Source organism: Staurois parvus, unplaced genomic scaffold (assembly GCF_062004578.1).
Source record: "Staurois parvus isolate SC_StPar_1 unplaced genomic scaffold, SC_StPar_1.0 ptg000572l, whole genome shotgun sequence".
Classification (NCBI taxonomy): domain Eukaryota; kingdom Metazoa; phylum Chordata; class Amphibia; order Anura; family Ranidae; genus Staurois; species Staurois parvus.
This window is the reverse complement of record NW_028318368.1, coordinates 1696000-1713982: the sequence shown is the minus strand read 5'-3', so window position 1 is coordinate 1713982 and position 17983 is coordinate 1696000. Positions and strand designations below refer to the sequence as shown.

Sequence of the window (17983 nt, the reverse complement as noted above, 5' to 3'; positions counted from 1 at the left end):
ATGGAGGGAATGTCATAGAACTGTCAGAAATAGACTATTTATGACAGTTCTGGGACACTCACTCCATACAGCGGTTGAAACATTGTATCTATTTGTTTCCATAAATGACATTCTGCAGATACACTTAGAGGAGCTCTGCAGATACACTTTTTGCCAGCTTGGAATTAATCTTATTTTCATCCTACTTCTTCTTCTTCTTCTTCATCCTCATCCTCATAAGAAGAAGGAGAGGATGAGGATGAAGAAGAAGAAGAAGAAGAAGTAGGATGAAAATAAGAATAATTCCAAGCCGGCAAAAAGTGTATCTGCAGCGCTCCTCTAAGTGTATCTGCAGAATGTCATTTATGGAAAAAAATAGATACAATGTTTCAACCGCTGTATGGAGTGAATGTCCCATAACTGTCAGAAATAGACTATTTATGACAGTTCTGGGACATTCACTCCATACAGCGGTTGAAACCGCTGTATGGAGGGAATGTCATAGAACTGTCAGAAATAGACTATTTCTAACAGTTCTGGGACACTCACTCCATACAGCGGTTGAAACATTGTATCTATTTGTTTCCATAAATGGATCCATTTATGGAAACAAATAGATACAATGTTTCAACCGCTGTATGGAGTGAGTGTCCCAGAACTGTTAGAAATAGTCTATTTCATACTGGAATTCGCCGAATCAGCCGAATCGAATTTTTGAGAAATTCGCTCATCTCTAGTCAGGAGCTCCCCCATGCTCCATTGTATACACAGAGCTAAAGAAAGTATTTAATACATTTGCCTTCTCTTTGTCCACAGTCACCCACTCTAGATTATTTTGTAAAGGGCCTGACCTTTTTACTATTAATATATTTGAAGAATTTTTGATGTTTGTCCTGCTATCTTTTGCAATCTGTTGTTTGTTTTCAGTTTTTGTGGCCTTGATTCCTTTTTACATAATCTGTTATATTCTTTGACATGTTTAAAATATGATAGCATTCCTTCATTTTTATATTTTATAAAAGCTCTTTTCTTATTATTTATAGCTTTTTTAACTTTGGCCATAAGCCACGTAGGTTTCATTTTTAGCCTTTTAAACTTGTTGCCCATGGGAATATATTTTGCAGTGTGCTTACATACAGTCTTTTTGAAGAACTCCCATTTCTGTGTTGTGTTCATCGATGCCAATATTCCCTCCAGTCTAAGTCTTTAAGAGCAGATCTCAGCCTTGGAGAATTAGCTCTTTTAATGCTGAGTGTTTTTATTTTTCCTTTATGTGCTTGTTGTTTACAGCTAACAATAAATGAAATCAGGTTATGGTCACTGCTACCCAGATGTTCTTTTATATGGACATTAGTAATATTCTTTGCATGGTTTGAGATTACCATGTCCACCATAGCATAATTCCTAGTTGGGGCCTCTAAAAACTGTACCATAAAATTGTCCTGTAGTACGATTATACATTTTTGCCCTGAAACTGTTCCTGCAGTGCCATTACTCCAGTCAATTTCCAGGTAGTTAAAATCCCCCATTATTATCACTGTCCCAGCCCTTGCAGCTCCTTCGATCTGTGCAAGGAGCTGTGTCTTCACCTGCTCATTAACACTGGGTGGCCTATAACAAACTCCAACAATTACCTTTGTAGTATACAACCCCATGTGCAGTTCCGCCCATATTACTTCAGCCTCGTCACATTCTCCATCAACTAGGTTCTCTTTCATACTCGCTTTGAGATCACTTCTCACATACAGACAGACACCACCACCTTTCCTTTTTACCCTATCTCTCTAAAAGAGAACATAGCCAGGAATATTAAAAGCCCAGTCATGTGAAGAACGAAGCCAAGATTCAGCAATTACCAATTAATACATAATTCTCTTCATGCACCAAAACTTCCAACTCGCCTATTTTGCTTGGCAGACTTCTGGCATTGGTGAACAAACACTTTAATTCATTGACACCTTTTGCACTCGTATGTTGCATGTTTTTTATTTTCATACAAATGGTACCAATTCCATTGGTTATTTGTAACATGGAAACCTTCTTATCATCTGCAATAGTCCTCCCCCATCTTTCCCCATTTCATCCACCAATAAGTATTGAACCCTTGTCTGATCTGTCCACCTCTTTAAAATCTAATTCTCCTTCCCCCCTCAATCCTAGTTTAAATACTTCTCAAGCCTTCCCATAAACCTCTCCCCCAGCACAAAAGACCCCCTTCCATTTAGGTGCGAACCATGTCTAGCACATAGGTTGCACCCCAATGAAAAGTAAGCCCAGTGCTTTAGAAACCCAAATCTTTTCCTCTTACACCAGGTCTTTAGCCATGCATTCAATTCTCTAATTTACTCCTGTCTTTCCTGTGTTGCACATGGCACAGGTAATATTTCAGAGAATATCACATTGGAGGTCCTTCCCTTAAACTTACAGCCTAGTTCTTTAAATTGATTCTTAAGGAGCTTCCACCTTCCATGTTTTCTGTCATTGGTTCCAACATGGACCAAGACAGCTGGGTCATGCCCAGCCCCTCCCAGTAATTTTTCAACCCGATCCACCACATGCCGAACCCTGGCACCAGGGATACAGCAAACCATTAAGTTGAGGCGATCCTGGCAATAAATTATAGTCCATCTGAATATAGAATCCCCTATTACCACCAACTGTCTAGGCCTTCCTGCACTACCCTCACCACCCCTCCCAGATGGTCTGCCAACTCGGCTATTAGGGATAGCAGTGACATCCAGGACTGCCACTCCCACATCTTCACTCAACTTGGCAAATCTGTTTGGGTGCTCAAACCCAGGGCTGGCCTTCCTTTTCTTTGAGCCCGTACCAATCCCTCTTGGTACAGTAACTCATCTTCCTACCTGATAATTCTGACTATCTCCTCCACATCAATCCCATTAACTACCTGCTCAGAGAGCAGAAGACCCCGTTCAAGGTTGTTGGTTCTGCCCAGTGTTGCAACTTGCTCCTCCAGATCTCTAATGGGAGCTTCCAGAAGGGCAACCCGCTCACATCCGTTGCAGCAGTATCCATATTGGAGCTGTTGCTCCAGTGTTGTATACATGTGGCACATTGTGCACTGCACAAAACCTTCAGTGCTGCTAGTACTCATTATCCCAGTTACAATATTATTATTACAAACAGGAAATATCAGATTTCACTTACAGATTAGAAGACTCCTGTTCAGGGGCTGACTGACCAATTGGAAACTCGGGCATTGCCCGAGAGCCCGGGGTCAGTAGGGGGCCCCATGAGATGCTCCTGGTACCTTTTTCATAGGCTTTTTTGAGTTTGGGCAAGGACACAGGGGCCCATGATCCCCTATTGCCAGGGGGCCCCATGAGTTGTCAGTCCGCCCCTGCTCCTGTTATAATCTCCTGTTTTCAACTCCAGTTTTTAACTCCACTTAATCAAATGTCCACATCATCAAAGGTCCAGAAAAATACAGGCAAGCTCAAGAATGAGCAAGCTCAGAGTGAGCTCTACAGAAAGTTATATAGTACCAGTAGCACCTGTGACCAATTAATCCCTGTACCTGTAGCACCTGTGACCAATTAATCCCTCCCCTTAATTAGCAAACTAAAGGAAGGAAAGGAAAAAAATGCTATTTAAAAAGTAACAGAAAAGGTGCAAGGTAGCAAGACCCCAAAGAAGAAAATAAAACAACTACGAGCACCAGCAATCACCACAATTCAAAAGCAAAACTGTTTATCACTCTCCACTCAAATTTCCCACTCTTTTTATCTTCCAGCCAGCAAAATGTGCCAGACAGATATGAATTGCTTGCATGTCATTGACTTTCTGATTAGGAATAGAAGGCTAAAGATGTCAGCCATAGTATTGCTTAGTGCATCACAACCCAGAAAAAGCCTATTTTGTTGGATCTCCTGGTATGCATTATGTTAGTGATTGTCCAGTTAGTAATGGAAGGCAAATGATGACCTGCAATATCAAGACCACATCAATAGCTTACTTTTAAAGGTGCTTTTCCAAGGACAAATCTATACCAGGAACAATGGTTTACTTTAAACTGCAAAAAAGAGGGACTTTACAGAGCACTTGGTCTGTATTAAAGGGAACCTGTCATGACAGATACATGGTATCTGTGTCTACTGTTTTGCATTTGTGGGTCCAAGCTCTCTAGCTATCCTTATTAAACTCAATCACAAACCCAGGACAAGAGTATTTTTGTTCGTTCTCTTGGTATGTATGGTTTGCATGTCACTAACTTTCCAATTATTATTGAAAGGATAAAGATGACAACAAAGGTGCTGTTTAGTGCATCACAACTCAGGGCAAGTTTATTTCTGTTGATTCTTCCCATATGCATTGCTTTCATGTCAGTCACCTTCCAATTAGTGATGGGAGGTTTAAGATGACAGTCAAAATAAAAAAACCACATCATTAGCTGTTCTTTTCCTGGGACAAATCTACAGACACCAGGAGCAATTTTGAGAGATCCAACAGCTGTCATTATAATAAATTATCGTATTAAAGATTATAGTCTGTCTGTGTAAAAAGGGAAGAGGTGACTTGATTGTGGCTCCAACTCTGGGATGAGGTTGTGATGTGAGTGGACTGCTTGGGGAGACACTATAACTGAAGTATCACAATGATCATCTTTCAGTGGGCGTTATGTTGAAACTATTGTCTGATACTTCAATGAGTCCCTTATTTGGCACTATGGTTTTTATGACCATTCCTACATCACTACTGAAGTGTCAGATAGTACAAAGATTCTTTTACATTGGGTATTATTGTTGCAAGGTTCTCCATCCCCTGAAGAGTAATGTGTGTGATGTTTTGGCCCCACCCACATTCAAAGGTCACCACGCTAGTATGCAGAGGTCTGGCTAGAGGAGTGCTGTACAGAGTAATATAGTGGTATTCTTATACACTTATTGGCCACTTTATTAGGTACACCTTGCTAGTACTGGGTTGGACCCCCTTTTGCCATAAGAACTGCCTTAATTCTTCTTGGCATAGATTCAACAAGGTGTTGAAAACAGGTTTGCTTTAACTGCATTTTACCCTTTACAGTTAAAGGAATAAATGGTTAAATGGACATCTTCTGACTTTTATTTCTCTCTTCTAGGCTCTTCTTGACACACAGAAGTTGCTTAGATCTATGGTTACAAATTTTACATTTAATCTGGGATTTTCTGGAAAGTTCTACCACACAGGTAAGCATTTTAAAATCTTGAAGGAAAATAACAACCACATAACTTTTGTCTATTATGATTTTCCTTCACGTCTTATGGTCAAAAAATATAAAAGAAAAGTGATTGCCAGGTTCACATCCATATTTCCAGTTTATTAGGCCTCATACATACGAATGGTCATCCATGTCTTTTTGCATGCCAGTCTCATATAAAAAATGAAGAGGTTACTAAAGTTACAAAAATTCTCGTATGACAGAATACAATTTTGGAAGTAGTGTATTGTAATGTATTCTTTCGTTTCTGAGCATGCGTGGTCTTGGTCTTTGTATTTATTTCAGACAAATACTGTACTGATTAAACGAAAATCATATGTTATTTGAACGTACGAGAAAAGTTTCTGTGTTTGTCCATTCGGATAATTTTGCATGAACTGTTGTGATCAGCTCTCGAAAGCTGTGTACTAATGATCAGATTATCGTACGATCTCTTCAAAAGCTGCATTTTTTTATTTTCTGATCGTGTGTGCAAGTCATTACTTTCTAGCCAATCTTGAAAAGGCTGTGTAGTCACTGATCCAGAACATATATAAGGACATGCAATTTTCTTTGACTTTCCATATCTACATACTTGCTTTGGGTTACTGTATTAGAACGTACTGAAGACAAACCCTATGTAGATATACAGGGATTAAAGGTCCTTTGGATTTTTTTTGTTGGCCAGGTCTTGTGATGTTCTCATATATGTGACTCCTGTGCGGTCACTTCTATGGAGGCAGATTTTTAAGCTTTTGCTATGACTGTTATTCAGAATATCAGTGCTATCCTCTAACCTACTGGATGGGTATAAATATGAACTCTCACTAAGTCTAACATTCATTTTTCTATGCATGCTGTCCAAGAGACATGCTTGGAGATGGTTGAATTACATCTTCATGTCTGAATACTCTTGTGCCCATGACCAGCTACTCTGCTTGAATCTCATGTCTTACTTCTGCAGAAATGTTAATGACTTTTCATAAGCTATGACTAAGCCTATATCTTTTCATTTTCTTATTGCATTGGGAAAGCATTAGCACTTCCCTTATCATAAATCTGTCATAATATTTTTATGCCTTTTTTGGCTAGGTTTGCCATGACACTGTTATCTTTGTGGACGATTAAACTGTAGTTTAAAAGAAGTTTAACAGAAGTCACCACCAATATTAACATAACTTCAAACACATAGTAAAAGAATTGAGATACAGGGTTAATTTATTAAAAGAAAATAGACTGTTCACTTTGCAAGCGATGTTGCACTTCACAAGAGACGTTTCCCCAGAGGTTAGGAAAAGAGGTGTGCAATTCACATATGGTGCAGGGCGGTGTGATTTGAGCCCATTCATTTTGAATAGGCTGAATCACTGTAGACTGCATCAATATTAGTACATTCACTACTTTAATAAACACTGCAACCACATTGCAAGGGTACTTCTGGTACCGCTGCAGGTAAATGCACTGTGTTTATGACCTGTATTTTGGGTGTCATTAACTTAACACTGAGACCTGCTGCAGGTCATAACTGCAGTGCATTTAGAATTCGGTGCTGGATATGTGCACAGAATGCAGGTTTCCTGCATCGCATTTGGGTGTGAATGGCCGTTGGCTCCATAAACTTACCATATCTGTGCTCCTTTGCAGCTACTTGCTCCTTCACAGTTAGCAAAAATGCCTAGCATGTTCAGGTAAGGCTAAGTTCATGACCTGCTCATTTGTAATGGTGCCTGGGCCAGCCAACCACTTAAGCGGAACACTGTTACGTGACCTGAGAAGCTACATAACCGCTATCTTACTGCTAGCTGCAAAGGAAGAAGAAGGTGCGAGCTAGCTTAGGTAAAGTATATGAGGGTTGGTGAAAGCATTGGCAAGGTAACAGTGTCTCTATAAGATCATTGAATGTCAACTTTAACAACTTCCTCAGTATTCCCTAACTTTCTAGCACTTGAATACATTATTTGAAATAGGATGTGCAACCACAAAATGGGCACCATCCCTTCCCAGTAAAATTTTGGTAACAAGGAAAGGCGTTCTTTTGAAGTTCCCAGGTAACAGTTTGTAGATAAAGAAAAAGTGACTTGTCAGTTGGATGCCTGAAATTGCCCTGAAAACTAATCACCAGTAGGTGTAAATTTCTTTTTGTGAACTTCCTCCCAAGCTTTGGGTTCAGCTTTCCAACCTTGAAAAATGTAAAGGAAAAGAACCAGCAAAATAGTCTGCTATAACCTATAAAATATAATTCTAGCCCTTAATATACATTTAATATTCAGTGGTGCACAATGTATGTAAATGCAAAAATAAGAGGTGGGAAGAAGAGCAGTAGCATCATAGGGCCACCATGTTAAAGCGGAGCTCCACCCAAGAGAGGAAGTTCCACTTTAAGGACTGCTCCCCCGCTCAACATTAAGGATTGGCACCTTTGGGGGGTGGGGGGGAGTGGGTACCCAAATTTGACAGGTACCTGCTCCCACTTCTGGTCCGATCGCCTAGGCGACCACAAGCGGAAGGTTTCCTCCCTTCTTCCCTCCCTGTAGTCTTTTTGGACACGTGACAAGTCCCAGAAGATGACAGGGCCATTCAGGAAGCGCAGCGCTACTCGCTCATGTGCAGTGGGTACCCGGCTGTGAAGCTGCAAGCTATCACAGATGGGGGCCCACACTGAAGATGCTGGCCTCCTGGAATGCAGGTCGGCTGGTGAAACGCGTTGTGGGGGACACACCGCGGGACCGAGAGACAGGTAAGTGGCTGTTTTTTAAAAGTCAGCTGCTGACTTTTATTTTTTGACAGGGTGAGTGGAACTCCGCTTTAAACACCTTGGCCTTTATAGTAAAATGATAACGTGTTTATTATAAAGAGGCGCACATTCTTTTCCAAAAAGCACTTTCATAACTAGGATTCCACAAGTGATTTTGATACTTGAGAACATACAGTATATCATTTTGCAATAAATTTAAGCACAGTCACAGCAGGGGTGTCCTACATCTTATTCTTCCACACTGTCATTACCATGATTGCAGGAAGAAGGCTGGGTGATTCTCTTATATAAATGCTCTGCCCTCTCCAATTGATAGCTATCAAAATTCCATACTTCCTTTTAGTCAGATAAACAATAAAGACATTTCAAAGCAACCTATGAGTGTTCTTTTTTACATTTGATTATGTTAAACACATTGATTTTGGATATTCCCTTGAGGATGATATGTAGTAGTCCCACTAAGCATAAACCTTGTACAATAATTGCTTCATGTTAAATAACTGTACAGTGAGGATGACTTCAGGGCAAATGGTGAAAACACATTTTAGTCCAGTTTTTTTTTTTTTTTATATATCAGGCGCGGTGATAGACTATTTTGTGCCCTCGGCAAGACCATCTACTTGCGCCCACCCCCCCCCCCCCCAATCCCCAAAAGATAAAAAAAAAATTAAAAAACAGCAGAAAATATTAAATAAACAAAACATGAAACTGCTAATTCCTATTAATTTGCAAAAAAAAGATGACACCAGCACCTATTTTAAAGACAAAATCAGTGTCACGGACGGACTGTATCTGTGGCTGGCAGTAGCAGGGTGACAGTTGCAGTGAGTGGAAGATGATGAATCTACACTCTGACAGATTCCAGGCTGGAATTCCCCAGGCAGTGGAAGGAAATAAAATGATGTGACAGCAGACAGCCCAGCCCACACACACACAGAAAACACCTGAACTGAGCGATCGCATGCAGTGACAGATCTGACACAACACACAACCAACACTGACACAGATCAGCAGCCCAGCAGAGACTAGAAGAGCAGGCTGTGGGATTGTGATGATGTCATCACTCACTGACACATTGCACATGTGATGGATGGACGGCCAGGTCACACTCACATAGACATGAGACATCAGACATTATCTTCCTCTGCAGGCACAGCTCTGCCTCCACTGATGAATAGGAAGAGAAGGGCTGGAACTCCACAGTGATCAGCAGCTGCCAGCCAGCTTGAAGCAAAGGACTGAGTCTGAGAGGAACATTGGAAGGAGCTGCAGCTCAGCTGCTACATTGGCCCCGGACACCTGACATCTTCCTCTGTCCTTTTTTCCTCCCCTCTGCTTCCCCTCCCCTCAGCTGAAGGATCATTCATGATGTGGCAGTGTCCCACACAAATAAAGTGCTGTGCCCAGGTGCCCCTAAGTGGCAGCGCACCTGTGACTGACCCAACTTGGACAGGGCTTTTGGAGGGCACTGCAGGCTAGCCTCTTGCCTACTGACCATGACCCTGGCATCTGAGGGGGCTATATTCTTTGATGTGTGCCTGGAGGGGCCCTTTGGAGTAGTTTACTTTGGATTCAAGTCCATGTCTCCCCAAAACACATAGACTCTGGGAACTGGAGGACCAACATACAGATGTGGTGTCTCTGTGCCTGAACTAGCATTGACTGCTTCAACCCCCTCCTTCCCAGACTCCGAGACTCTAAGAAATTGTTGATGTAATTAGCAAAATGACCTGATGTGAGGACTCTTGCTCTAATGTGTTTATTAAGGTGTTATGTGTTTACTATCTTATCCCATTGTGTGCCTCCTAGGTGTGCATTCCCATTGTTAATTGAGTCACTTATTGTGGGTCTCTTGGCAAGTTCTCTTGGAGGCTCCTGCATGATGAGATTAGACTGGTGTCAGCTTCACCTTGTTATCTAATCAGTGTGGGATGTAATATTTGTTTTATTGTTCCTATTTATGGAGTGTATAAAAACTGTATTTCTGTTCAATACAGTTTGCATCAAGCTAGTGTTGCCTAGTCTTGGGTGCAATGCCCAGCTATAATACCTTGGTCCAGTGTCCCAGTGGCGAGAAAGCAGTTATCTGATGGAAGGCACAAGCTGGGTGCCAGGCATTCTGTCACAGCGCCCTAGGTGGCGGCCTACTTTACCTAGTGGAAGCACCGGCTCTGGGCCTCATGCACACTGGTCATTTTGCCAACTCTCCTAGATACCGTTCCTCTTGGAAGCAGCATTTTGGCAGAAAAAACGCTTGACGCTTGTAAATGCATGTAATGCATTTAGGTGCATTTAGACAAGTCAAGCACTTTTTTCTGCATAATGCTACTGCTCCTGGACGCTTTGGCAGTGTTTTTTTTTCTGCCTGTAAATGCCCTGCCTCTAAACTCTCATGGACACATAGGCTAACATGCAGGGATGTTTAGGGGCAAAAAAAATGCCAGATTCCTCTAACAGCCATGGGTTCAATGAAAACAAAAGACCTGAGTCCCCCATCCACACATTCAAGGTGGATGGGGGAATCACTACCATTGTGCCATTCTGTTCCAATAGCAGGGAGCCTTCCCTGCCATCAGAATGCACTAATCAGCGTTGCATACTATAACCGCTGGCACTGATTGTTTTGGAAAAACACAAGCTAACATGCAGGGGCATTTAGGGGCAGAAAAAAATTGCCAGAAGCTCCTAATAACCATGGGTTTACTGAAAAGAAAAACAGACCCGATCCCCCCATCCACACATTCAAGGTGGATGGGGGAATCACTACCATTGTGCCATTGTGTTCCAACAGCAGGGAGCCTTCCCTGGCATTGGAATGCACTGATCAGTGTTGCAGGCTATAATCGGCGGCACTGTTCATTCGGGAAAAACTAAAAGGCCGACTGTACAGAAATTGATTGGTAGATTGACTTCTGTACAACCAGCCTGCATATACATGGATTGATATTTCACCAATCCCTGCCACCTTAACACTTACAGGTATGTGTTACCTCTCACGGACATCACAGTACTCTCTCTGATCACCTTTTATCTGCTTCTTTTAAAAAGGCTAAAACCACCTTTGTTCAGGCATCATCCAGGGTCAGTGTCTACTTTGTGGACTGAGATGCTGGCTCAGAGATACCCATCAGTGCAGCATATTAGTGCCCATCAGTGGAGCATATCAGTGTCTATCAGTGCAGTATATCAGTGCCCATCATTCCCGTTTATCAGTGCACCTATCAGTGCCCATCAGTGCTGCCTTATCAGTGCAGCCTAATCAGTGTCCATCAGTGTCCATCAGTGCAGCTTATCAGTGCCACCTCATCAGAGCCGCCTCATCAGTGCCCATCAGTGCAGCCTCATCAGTGCCGCCTCATCAGAGAACATCAGTGAAGAAGGAAAAATTACGTATTTGCTAAATTTTATAACAGAAACTAAGAAAAACATTTTTTTTTCAAAATATTTGGTCTTTTTTCGTTTGTTTAAAAAATAAAGTATATTGTTTTATATATTATAAGATCACTGGAATTTTATCATTCAGATTAATTTGTTGTTAAAAGGTCCAACATAGCTGCAATACAGGAAAGTGTAGCTTTAAACATAGCTGTGCTGTCTGGCAGGGATGCCTGAATCACAAAACTAGCTGATAGAATTACAAACACTGTTGGTGACCAAATAATTCACATTCGCATGTATTTCAATTACATATTTAGCTGTTTGACTTTGAATTAATCTTTAGCAACCTGATTTGTACGTTTTAAGCATTTCCTGTGATTATACTTTCAGGCACTGAAAAAGAGGATATGGGTGATGACCTCTTACTAGGATCGGTGGATGAGTTTTGGTGGTTCCCTCACATGTGGAGTCATATGCAGCCTCACCTTTTCCATAATGAATCCTCCTTGGTGGAACAAATGATTCTAAACAAGAAATTTGCTCTGGTAAAGAAATGCATGATTGCTGTACCTGTACATAAAGAATGCTAAAATGATTATGTATTATGTCTTGAATACCGTTAGATTGTGTTTTCCAATGCTCATGTTTTTAACACTTATTTTTCTTTATGTTAGGAACCTGGACATGAAAGAAAAATGTTATTCAATTTGCCCTATTTTTATCTATTTTACAGACTTTTCTTTTAATTAAGAAAATCTCAAGAATGAATAGATAGAAAAAAAGCAAAAGATAATATTTTTAAAATATCAGCTAGGAAAAGTTTCTACTTTAACTTTTAAAAACAAGGCATTGCATTAGTTTACGGTGGAAACATTTCCAGGGTTGAAGTAGGTTGCTGAGGTTATCAGTGGAAACATTGCTCAGGGCTGCAGTTGTCAGAAATGATACATAAAAATTGTACTGAAAATAAACACGCATGGAATACAACAACATTTAAACCCATGGCTAACTTATATTCTTATGTTCAATTTAGAATGTACTGTATGTCATGGCAGACCTTTTCCTAGATTTGGATAGAGTGGGGAAGGATTATAACGCTTCTCTATTTTTTACTTATGTCCAGAGCCATTGGAGAGATTTACTTGTCACTTCCTGTCCTGCTGGCAACAATTTCACCAGACAGGAAGAGTGGGAGAATTTGCAACAGGAACACAGAAAAAACTGTCTATTGCAGAATGACCCTCACCTCACTGTCTGGTAATACAAGTGTGAAGTGTAGGTACATATTTCTGATGGAGGCTAAAATAGCAGTAAAAACCTAACAAGAGCTCTAACCCTTTCACGCTCTACTAAAAATAAAGAAAAAAATTGGCTGGACAAACACTCCAAGATGGGTTATTACTATCTGCTCTCGGGCGTATTAATCAATAATGAATTAAAAAAAAAAACAGATTACTATTGTGGTGGTAGTATTGATCTCCTGGATTTTCAAGCATATTGATTGGCTATTATTATGGCATGCTCATACAGATATAAACATTTCTGAGACTATTTTAAAAACAATATAATTGACAAAACCTAGTGATAATTAACAATGGAAAATTGCAGAATATACACATGGATTTATATTGATCATTTCCAAGGCAAGGATCAGTACAGCCTTATTTACATTTGTGTTTGGGGGGTGGTAAAAGCACATGCATCTCAGGGCAATATATTTTATCCCCACTGTTGCGCTCAGTGGGTGGCACCTCCCGTTGAAGGTGACCCATTCAGCTAAATTGAGCCAAGGTTCAGCGAGACATTTCTTTAGGGGTTAAAACATGATGCCCCCTCACCACCTGTTAAACAACATTTGAAGAGCCATCAAACATCTTTTCAAAGGGAACTGGAAGTTTCAACAAGCCCTAAGAGCTGAGCAGTCAGTGTGCACTATTTAGAGGCAAAAGGTTTAAACCAGAAACCAGGCAATGATCAGTAACAGCTGTGCAGTCAGGATGCACTATATGGGAACCAAAAGCTGTAGCTCCATCTACACCTCCTCCCTTGGCCAACTCATACACTCTCACGGCTTCAACTACCACCTCTATGCCGACGACACACAAATCTATCTCTCAACCCCCCACCTCACCCCCTCGGTCTCTGCCCGAATCACACACCTACTGAGCGACATATCAGACAGGATGTCGCTCCACTTCCTTAAACTGAACCTCTCCAAAACTGAGTTTCTTGTCTTCCCCCCAGCCCGGACACCACCCCCCATTGACTTCTCCGTCACATCCGACAACGCCACCATCAAACCCGCCCCGCAGGCCAGAGTACTTGGTGTCATTCTGGACTCCAACCTATCTTTCCAGCCACAAGTCCAATCTTTAACAAACTTGTGCAGACTCCACCTCCACAACATCGCCAAAATACGCACGTTCCTAACCCCAGAAACCACTAAACAGCTCATCCACTCCCTCATCATATCACAACTCGACTACTGCAACTCCCTCCTCACTGGCCTGCCTCGCCGCTGGCTATCCCCGCTTCATTCGAACCTGAATACGGCTGCCAGACTCATTCACCTTTCCAACCGCTCCATCTCCGCCACCCCCCTCTGCCAATCCCTCCACTGGCTTCTGATTGCGCAACGGATCAAATTCAAAATCCTAACACTGACGTACAAAGCTGTCCACCATACCGCCCCGTACTACATCACTGACCTAATATCCAAGTACCACCCAGCACGCACACTCCGCTCCTCACAAGACCTCCTTCTCTCTAGTTCCCTGGTCTCCTCCTCCCATGCCCGCCTCCAGGACTTCTCCAGGGTGTCACCCATCCTCTGGAACTCCCTGCCCCAACCCATTAGATTATCACCTACTCTCCTCTCCTTTAGGCGCACCCTGAAAACCCATCTCTTCAGGGAAGCCTACCCCACCCCCTGCTAACCTGCCGACCTCCTCCACTCTTCCTACCACTCCACCCCCCACAGCTATCTCCTCCTGTACCACTATCCCCTCCCTCCTAGATTGTAAGCTCGAAAGAGCAGGGCCCTCAATCCCCTCATGTTTTGCATTGTATTGGTATTGTTCTGTCACATGTTCTGTCCCCCTTTGTAATGTACAGCGCTGAGCGAACCATTAGCGCTTTATAAATACTGTATAATAATAATAGTGCTAGGGAAATGTGTACGGTATGTATCATTTTTTTAGTTCTATGTGTGTGTGTTCACAGATATGTATTTTATAAATCCTAGTCTCTACCATTTTCATGTACTTCTTCCATCTGAAGTACCTGGTTGATCCTGACAGTTATCTTTCATCCTTTTTCTAAACTGACCACAGAAAGCATAGAAGCTGAACTGTGTTAGCATGGTCAGTTTTCATTCTTTGAATGGCAATCCAAAGGTACAGGACATTGTGCAGACACACAGCATACCTGTATTGGGTAGCTAGCTCAGTGTTCTCAAACTGCGACCCATACTATCAGGGATGGTCACATGACAGAATCTTTTTAACCTTGTAAGAAAGGTAAGAAAGATCACATCTGAAACTAAGCAAAACAGTTATGGTGCCTGCATAGTTTTAACTGTATTAGAAAGTGTCTATAATATTGTCTGCTCACAACTACTGTAACTGAAAGTGTTACTAAAGGTTATCTTTTATTAAATTAAAATAAGAAACATGTTATATTCACCTGCTGTGTGCAATGGGGCACAGAGCAGCCCTGATCCTCCTTCTCTCAGGTTCCCCACCGGCTTGCTATGGGGGCACACAGTGTGTACTTGCTCCTGAGCTGTGTGTGTCTATGTAACTGTGTTCCATAGACACACAGCTGGGCTCAGCTCCTCCCACCACTTCCTCCTCACTGCATCTGATTGACAGCAGCCAATGGCTCCTGCTGCTGCTTGAGTTCTGTGTGAAGAGGAAGAAAGGGGAGAAGAGATGCAACCGTGCACAGCACTGGATCTCTTCTCCCCTCTCTTCCCACTCACACATGCAAGGGGAAGGACAGAAAAATACAAAACCTGTTTTATCTTAGTGCAAGGAATGCATTAAGGTAAAAAAATATTTTGGCTTTGGAACTACTTTAAGTTCTACAGTGAATTTCAAGGAAACAAGCATTTATATAAAATAAGTCAAAAGCAGTGTTCGTGTTTTTATCTTTCAACATTTTTTTTGGTGAATGATTAGGGGCACTATGTACCCCATACTTTCACAAAGGGCAGCCAGGATCTGGAGGCCCCTTGTTAAAGGAGGCTTCCAGAGTCCGTTAAGTCACTCCCTGCACCCCCACAATCACCAGGCCGGGGTTGTGGGGAAGAGGCCCTTGTCCTTATCAACTTGAGGAAAAAGTGCTTTGGGAGGGAATCCCCCTTCCCTAAATCAGCCCCCAATGTTGTAGGGATGTGGCCTAATATGGTTCAGGAGGGGAGGCATTTCCCCCCCCCCTTTCCTGGCCTGCTGGACTTCATGCTCGAATAAGGTCCGATATGGATTTGAGGGGGACCCCACACCATTTTTCTTTTTTTAAATTTGTTATAATTCAGATTCATTGACATTTGATACTATGTCCATTTGAAAATTCAGGTACATCCAAATCTCCGAAAAATCTAATTTTCCTCCGAAAAAGAAATCAGAACAAAACAAAAACCACATGTCTAGAAAAAATTGGGATACACCTACATGCATACACATGCAGTCAAACTAAACTAACCAAAGAAAATGCTCTATTTAAATATCTATCAAAGTAACATTGATTTACCACTGATGCATGGTTCTAAATGTTTCTAATGGAGTCTCATCTCTTGCTCAGAGAACACACATGGTACAGTCTTTCCCCTTCCAGCACATGTTCTGTTGTCTCTTTCCCCCCACAGGCCATCTTCTCTGTCTTAATTTCCTGCTACATCACCATACCTTCCCCACAGAGGCATAATCACAAATCATGGTTTCCCAAGCTAATTATCTCTAAAGTGCATTGCAGTGTCAACTGTGACAATACGTGTCATTAATCTTTAACATAAAGTATATCTATATTAGGGACAGACAGCAGGAAAGCTATCAGCATTGTCAGGCTACTAGAGAGCAATGCTTTGGATAAAAATTAGTTATTGTAGTAATATAATAATAATAAACAATAAACCATGATATTTTATATATATATATATATATATATATATTATGACAAAATGATAAATGCTCTTACATTCTCTATAATCCTAATACAAATTGCTTTAAGCTCTACTTTCTTTAAATGTTTTAACTACAAACCTCAGTCATGCTATAGAATTTTAGCAAAGGACTCTGGTATTTGTGATTGCACTTGGCATACAGTGGGTACAAATAATCACATTTGTTGCTTTGAAGTAATGGTGTGAACCCCTGCGCTTATAACCCTACAGTGAATATATTATTAAGAGAAGCTGCTAACATCTAATCACATACCCATGATCTATTGAATAAAATACATATAAGTGATGTAGCGCTACTTACATGCCATAAATCAGTAAAAAACATACATATAAGTGTGAATAAATAATAGTGACAAAAAATGCAAACAAACGCAATAGTGAGATCAGACTGGAACTATACACTCTATTATAGTACCACAATCAAACAATAGGTGAACCAACAGTGAAAAATGCACTACCATGCAATGTGACAAAAAAAGTAGATGATAACAAATATTTATATCCTAAAACCAGATGATACAGTGATAGTGGATAGTGATTGAAATAAACCTGTGATAGGTCTATATCACAATAGACTCTATAATGAACGCATGGACATGCAAACAAAACTTATGCATAAAAATAATAATGAATGCACTCACCAAATACCTCCTAGTGCCAAAGTATACAGTATATATCAAAGTATAAATACCACAAAGAACATAGTAGATGGAACATATAAAATATAAGTGCATGCTGGTGAGGGGTCGCACTGGACACCCTGGCTGCCATTGATTGATGAGGTTAAACGCTGTAGTATGCTGAACACAAATGTGAGTGCAAATTTTATTACCGTATATACTCGAGTATAAGCCGACCCAAATATAAGCCGAGGTACCTAATTTTACCACAAAAAACTGGGAAAAACTATTGACTCGAGTATAAGCCGAGGGTGGGAAATGAGGCACCTACTAGTCAATGTAAAAAATAAAGTGGGAGGAATAGTGCCCCATCATTAGTATCAGAGGGAGGAATAGTGCCCCATCATTGGTGTCAGTGGGAGGAATAGTGCCCCATCATTGGTATCAGTGGGAGGAATAGTGCCCCAGCATTGGTATCAGTGGGAGGAATAGTGCCCCATCATTGGTGTCAGTGGGAGGAATAGTGCCCCATCATTGGTGTCAGTGGGAGGAATAGTGCCCCATCATTGGTATCACTGGGAGGAATAGTGCCCCATCGTTGGTGTCAGTGGGAGGAATAATGCCCCATCATTAGTATCAGTGGGAGGAATAGTGCCCCATCATTGGTGTCAGTGGGAGGAATAGTGCCCCATCGTTGGTGTCAGTGGGAGGAATAATGCCCCATCATTAGTATCAGTGACACCAATGATGCGGCACTATTCCTCCCACTGACACCAAGGACACTTGCTGACCCCTGTTGCAGTATGGTGCTGCTGCAGCCAGCATATGTGGTTGCAGCAGCACCTCTGCACTGCACACTTACCGGCTTTTCC

General features: G+C 41.5%; 1 protein-coding gene across 2 annotated transcripts in view; it reads left to right on the top strand.

Annotated features, from left to right (window-relative positions):
- LOC149450529 (bifunctional heparan sulfate N-deacetylase/N-sulfotransferase 3-like) overlaps positions 1-17983 on the top strand; it is a 347552-nt gene that overhangs the window by 157840 nt on the left and 171729 nt on the right. For both annotated transcript variants that reach the window (XM_089691786.1, XM_089691787.1), the window contains exons 3-4: positions 5078-5165; positions 11700-11854. In XM_089691786.1, coding sequence (XP_089547912.1) covers positions 5078-5165; positions 11700-11854 — 243 coding nt within the window. The remainder of the gene's footprint in view (positions 1-5077; positions 5166-11699; positions 11855-17983) is intronic.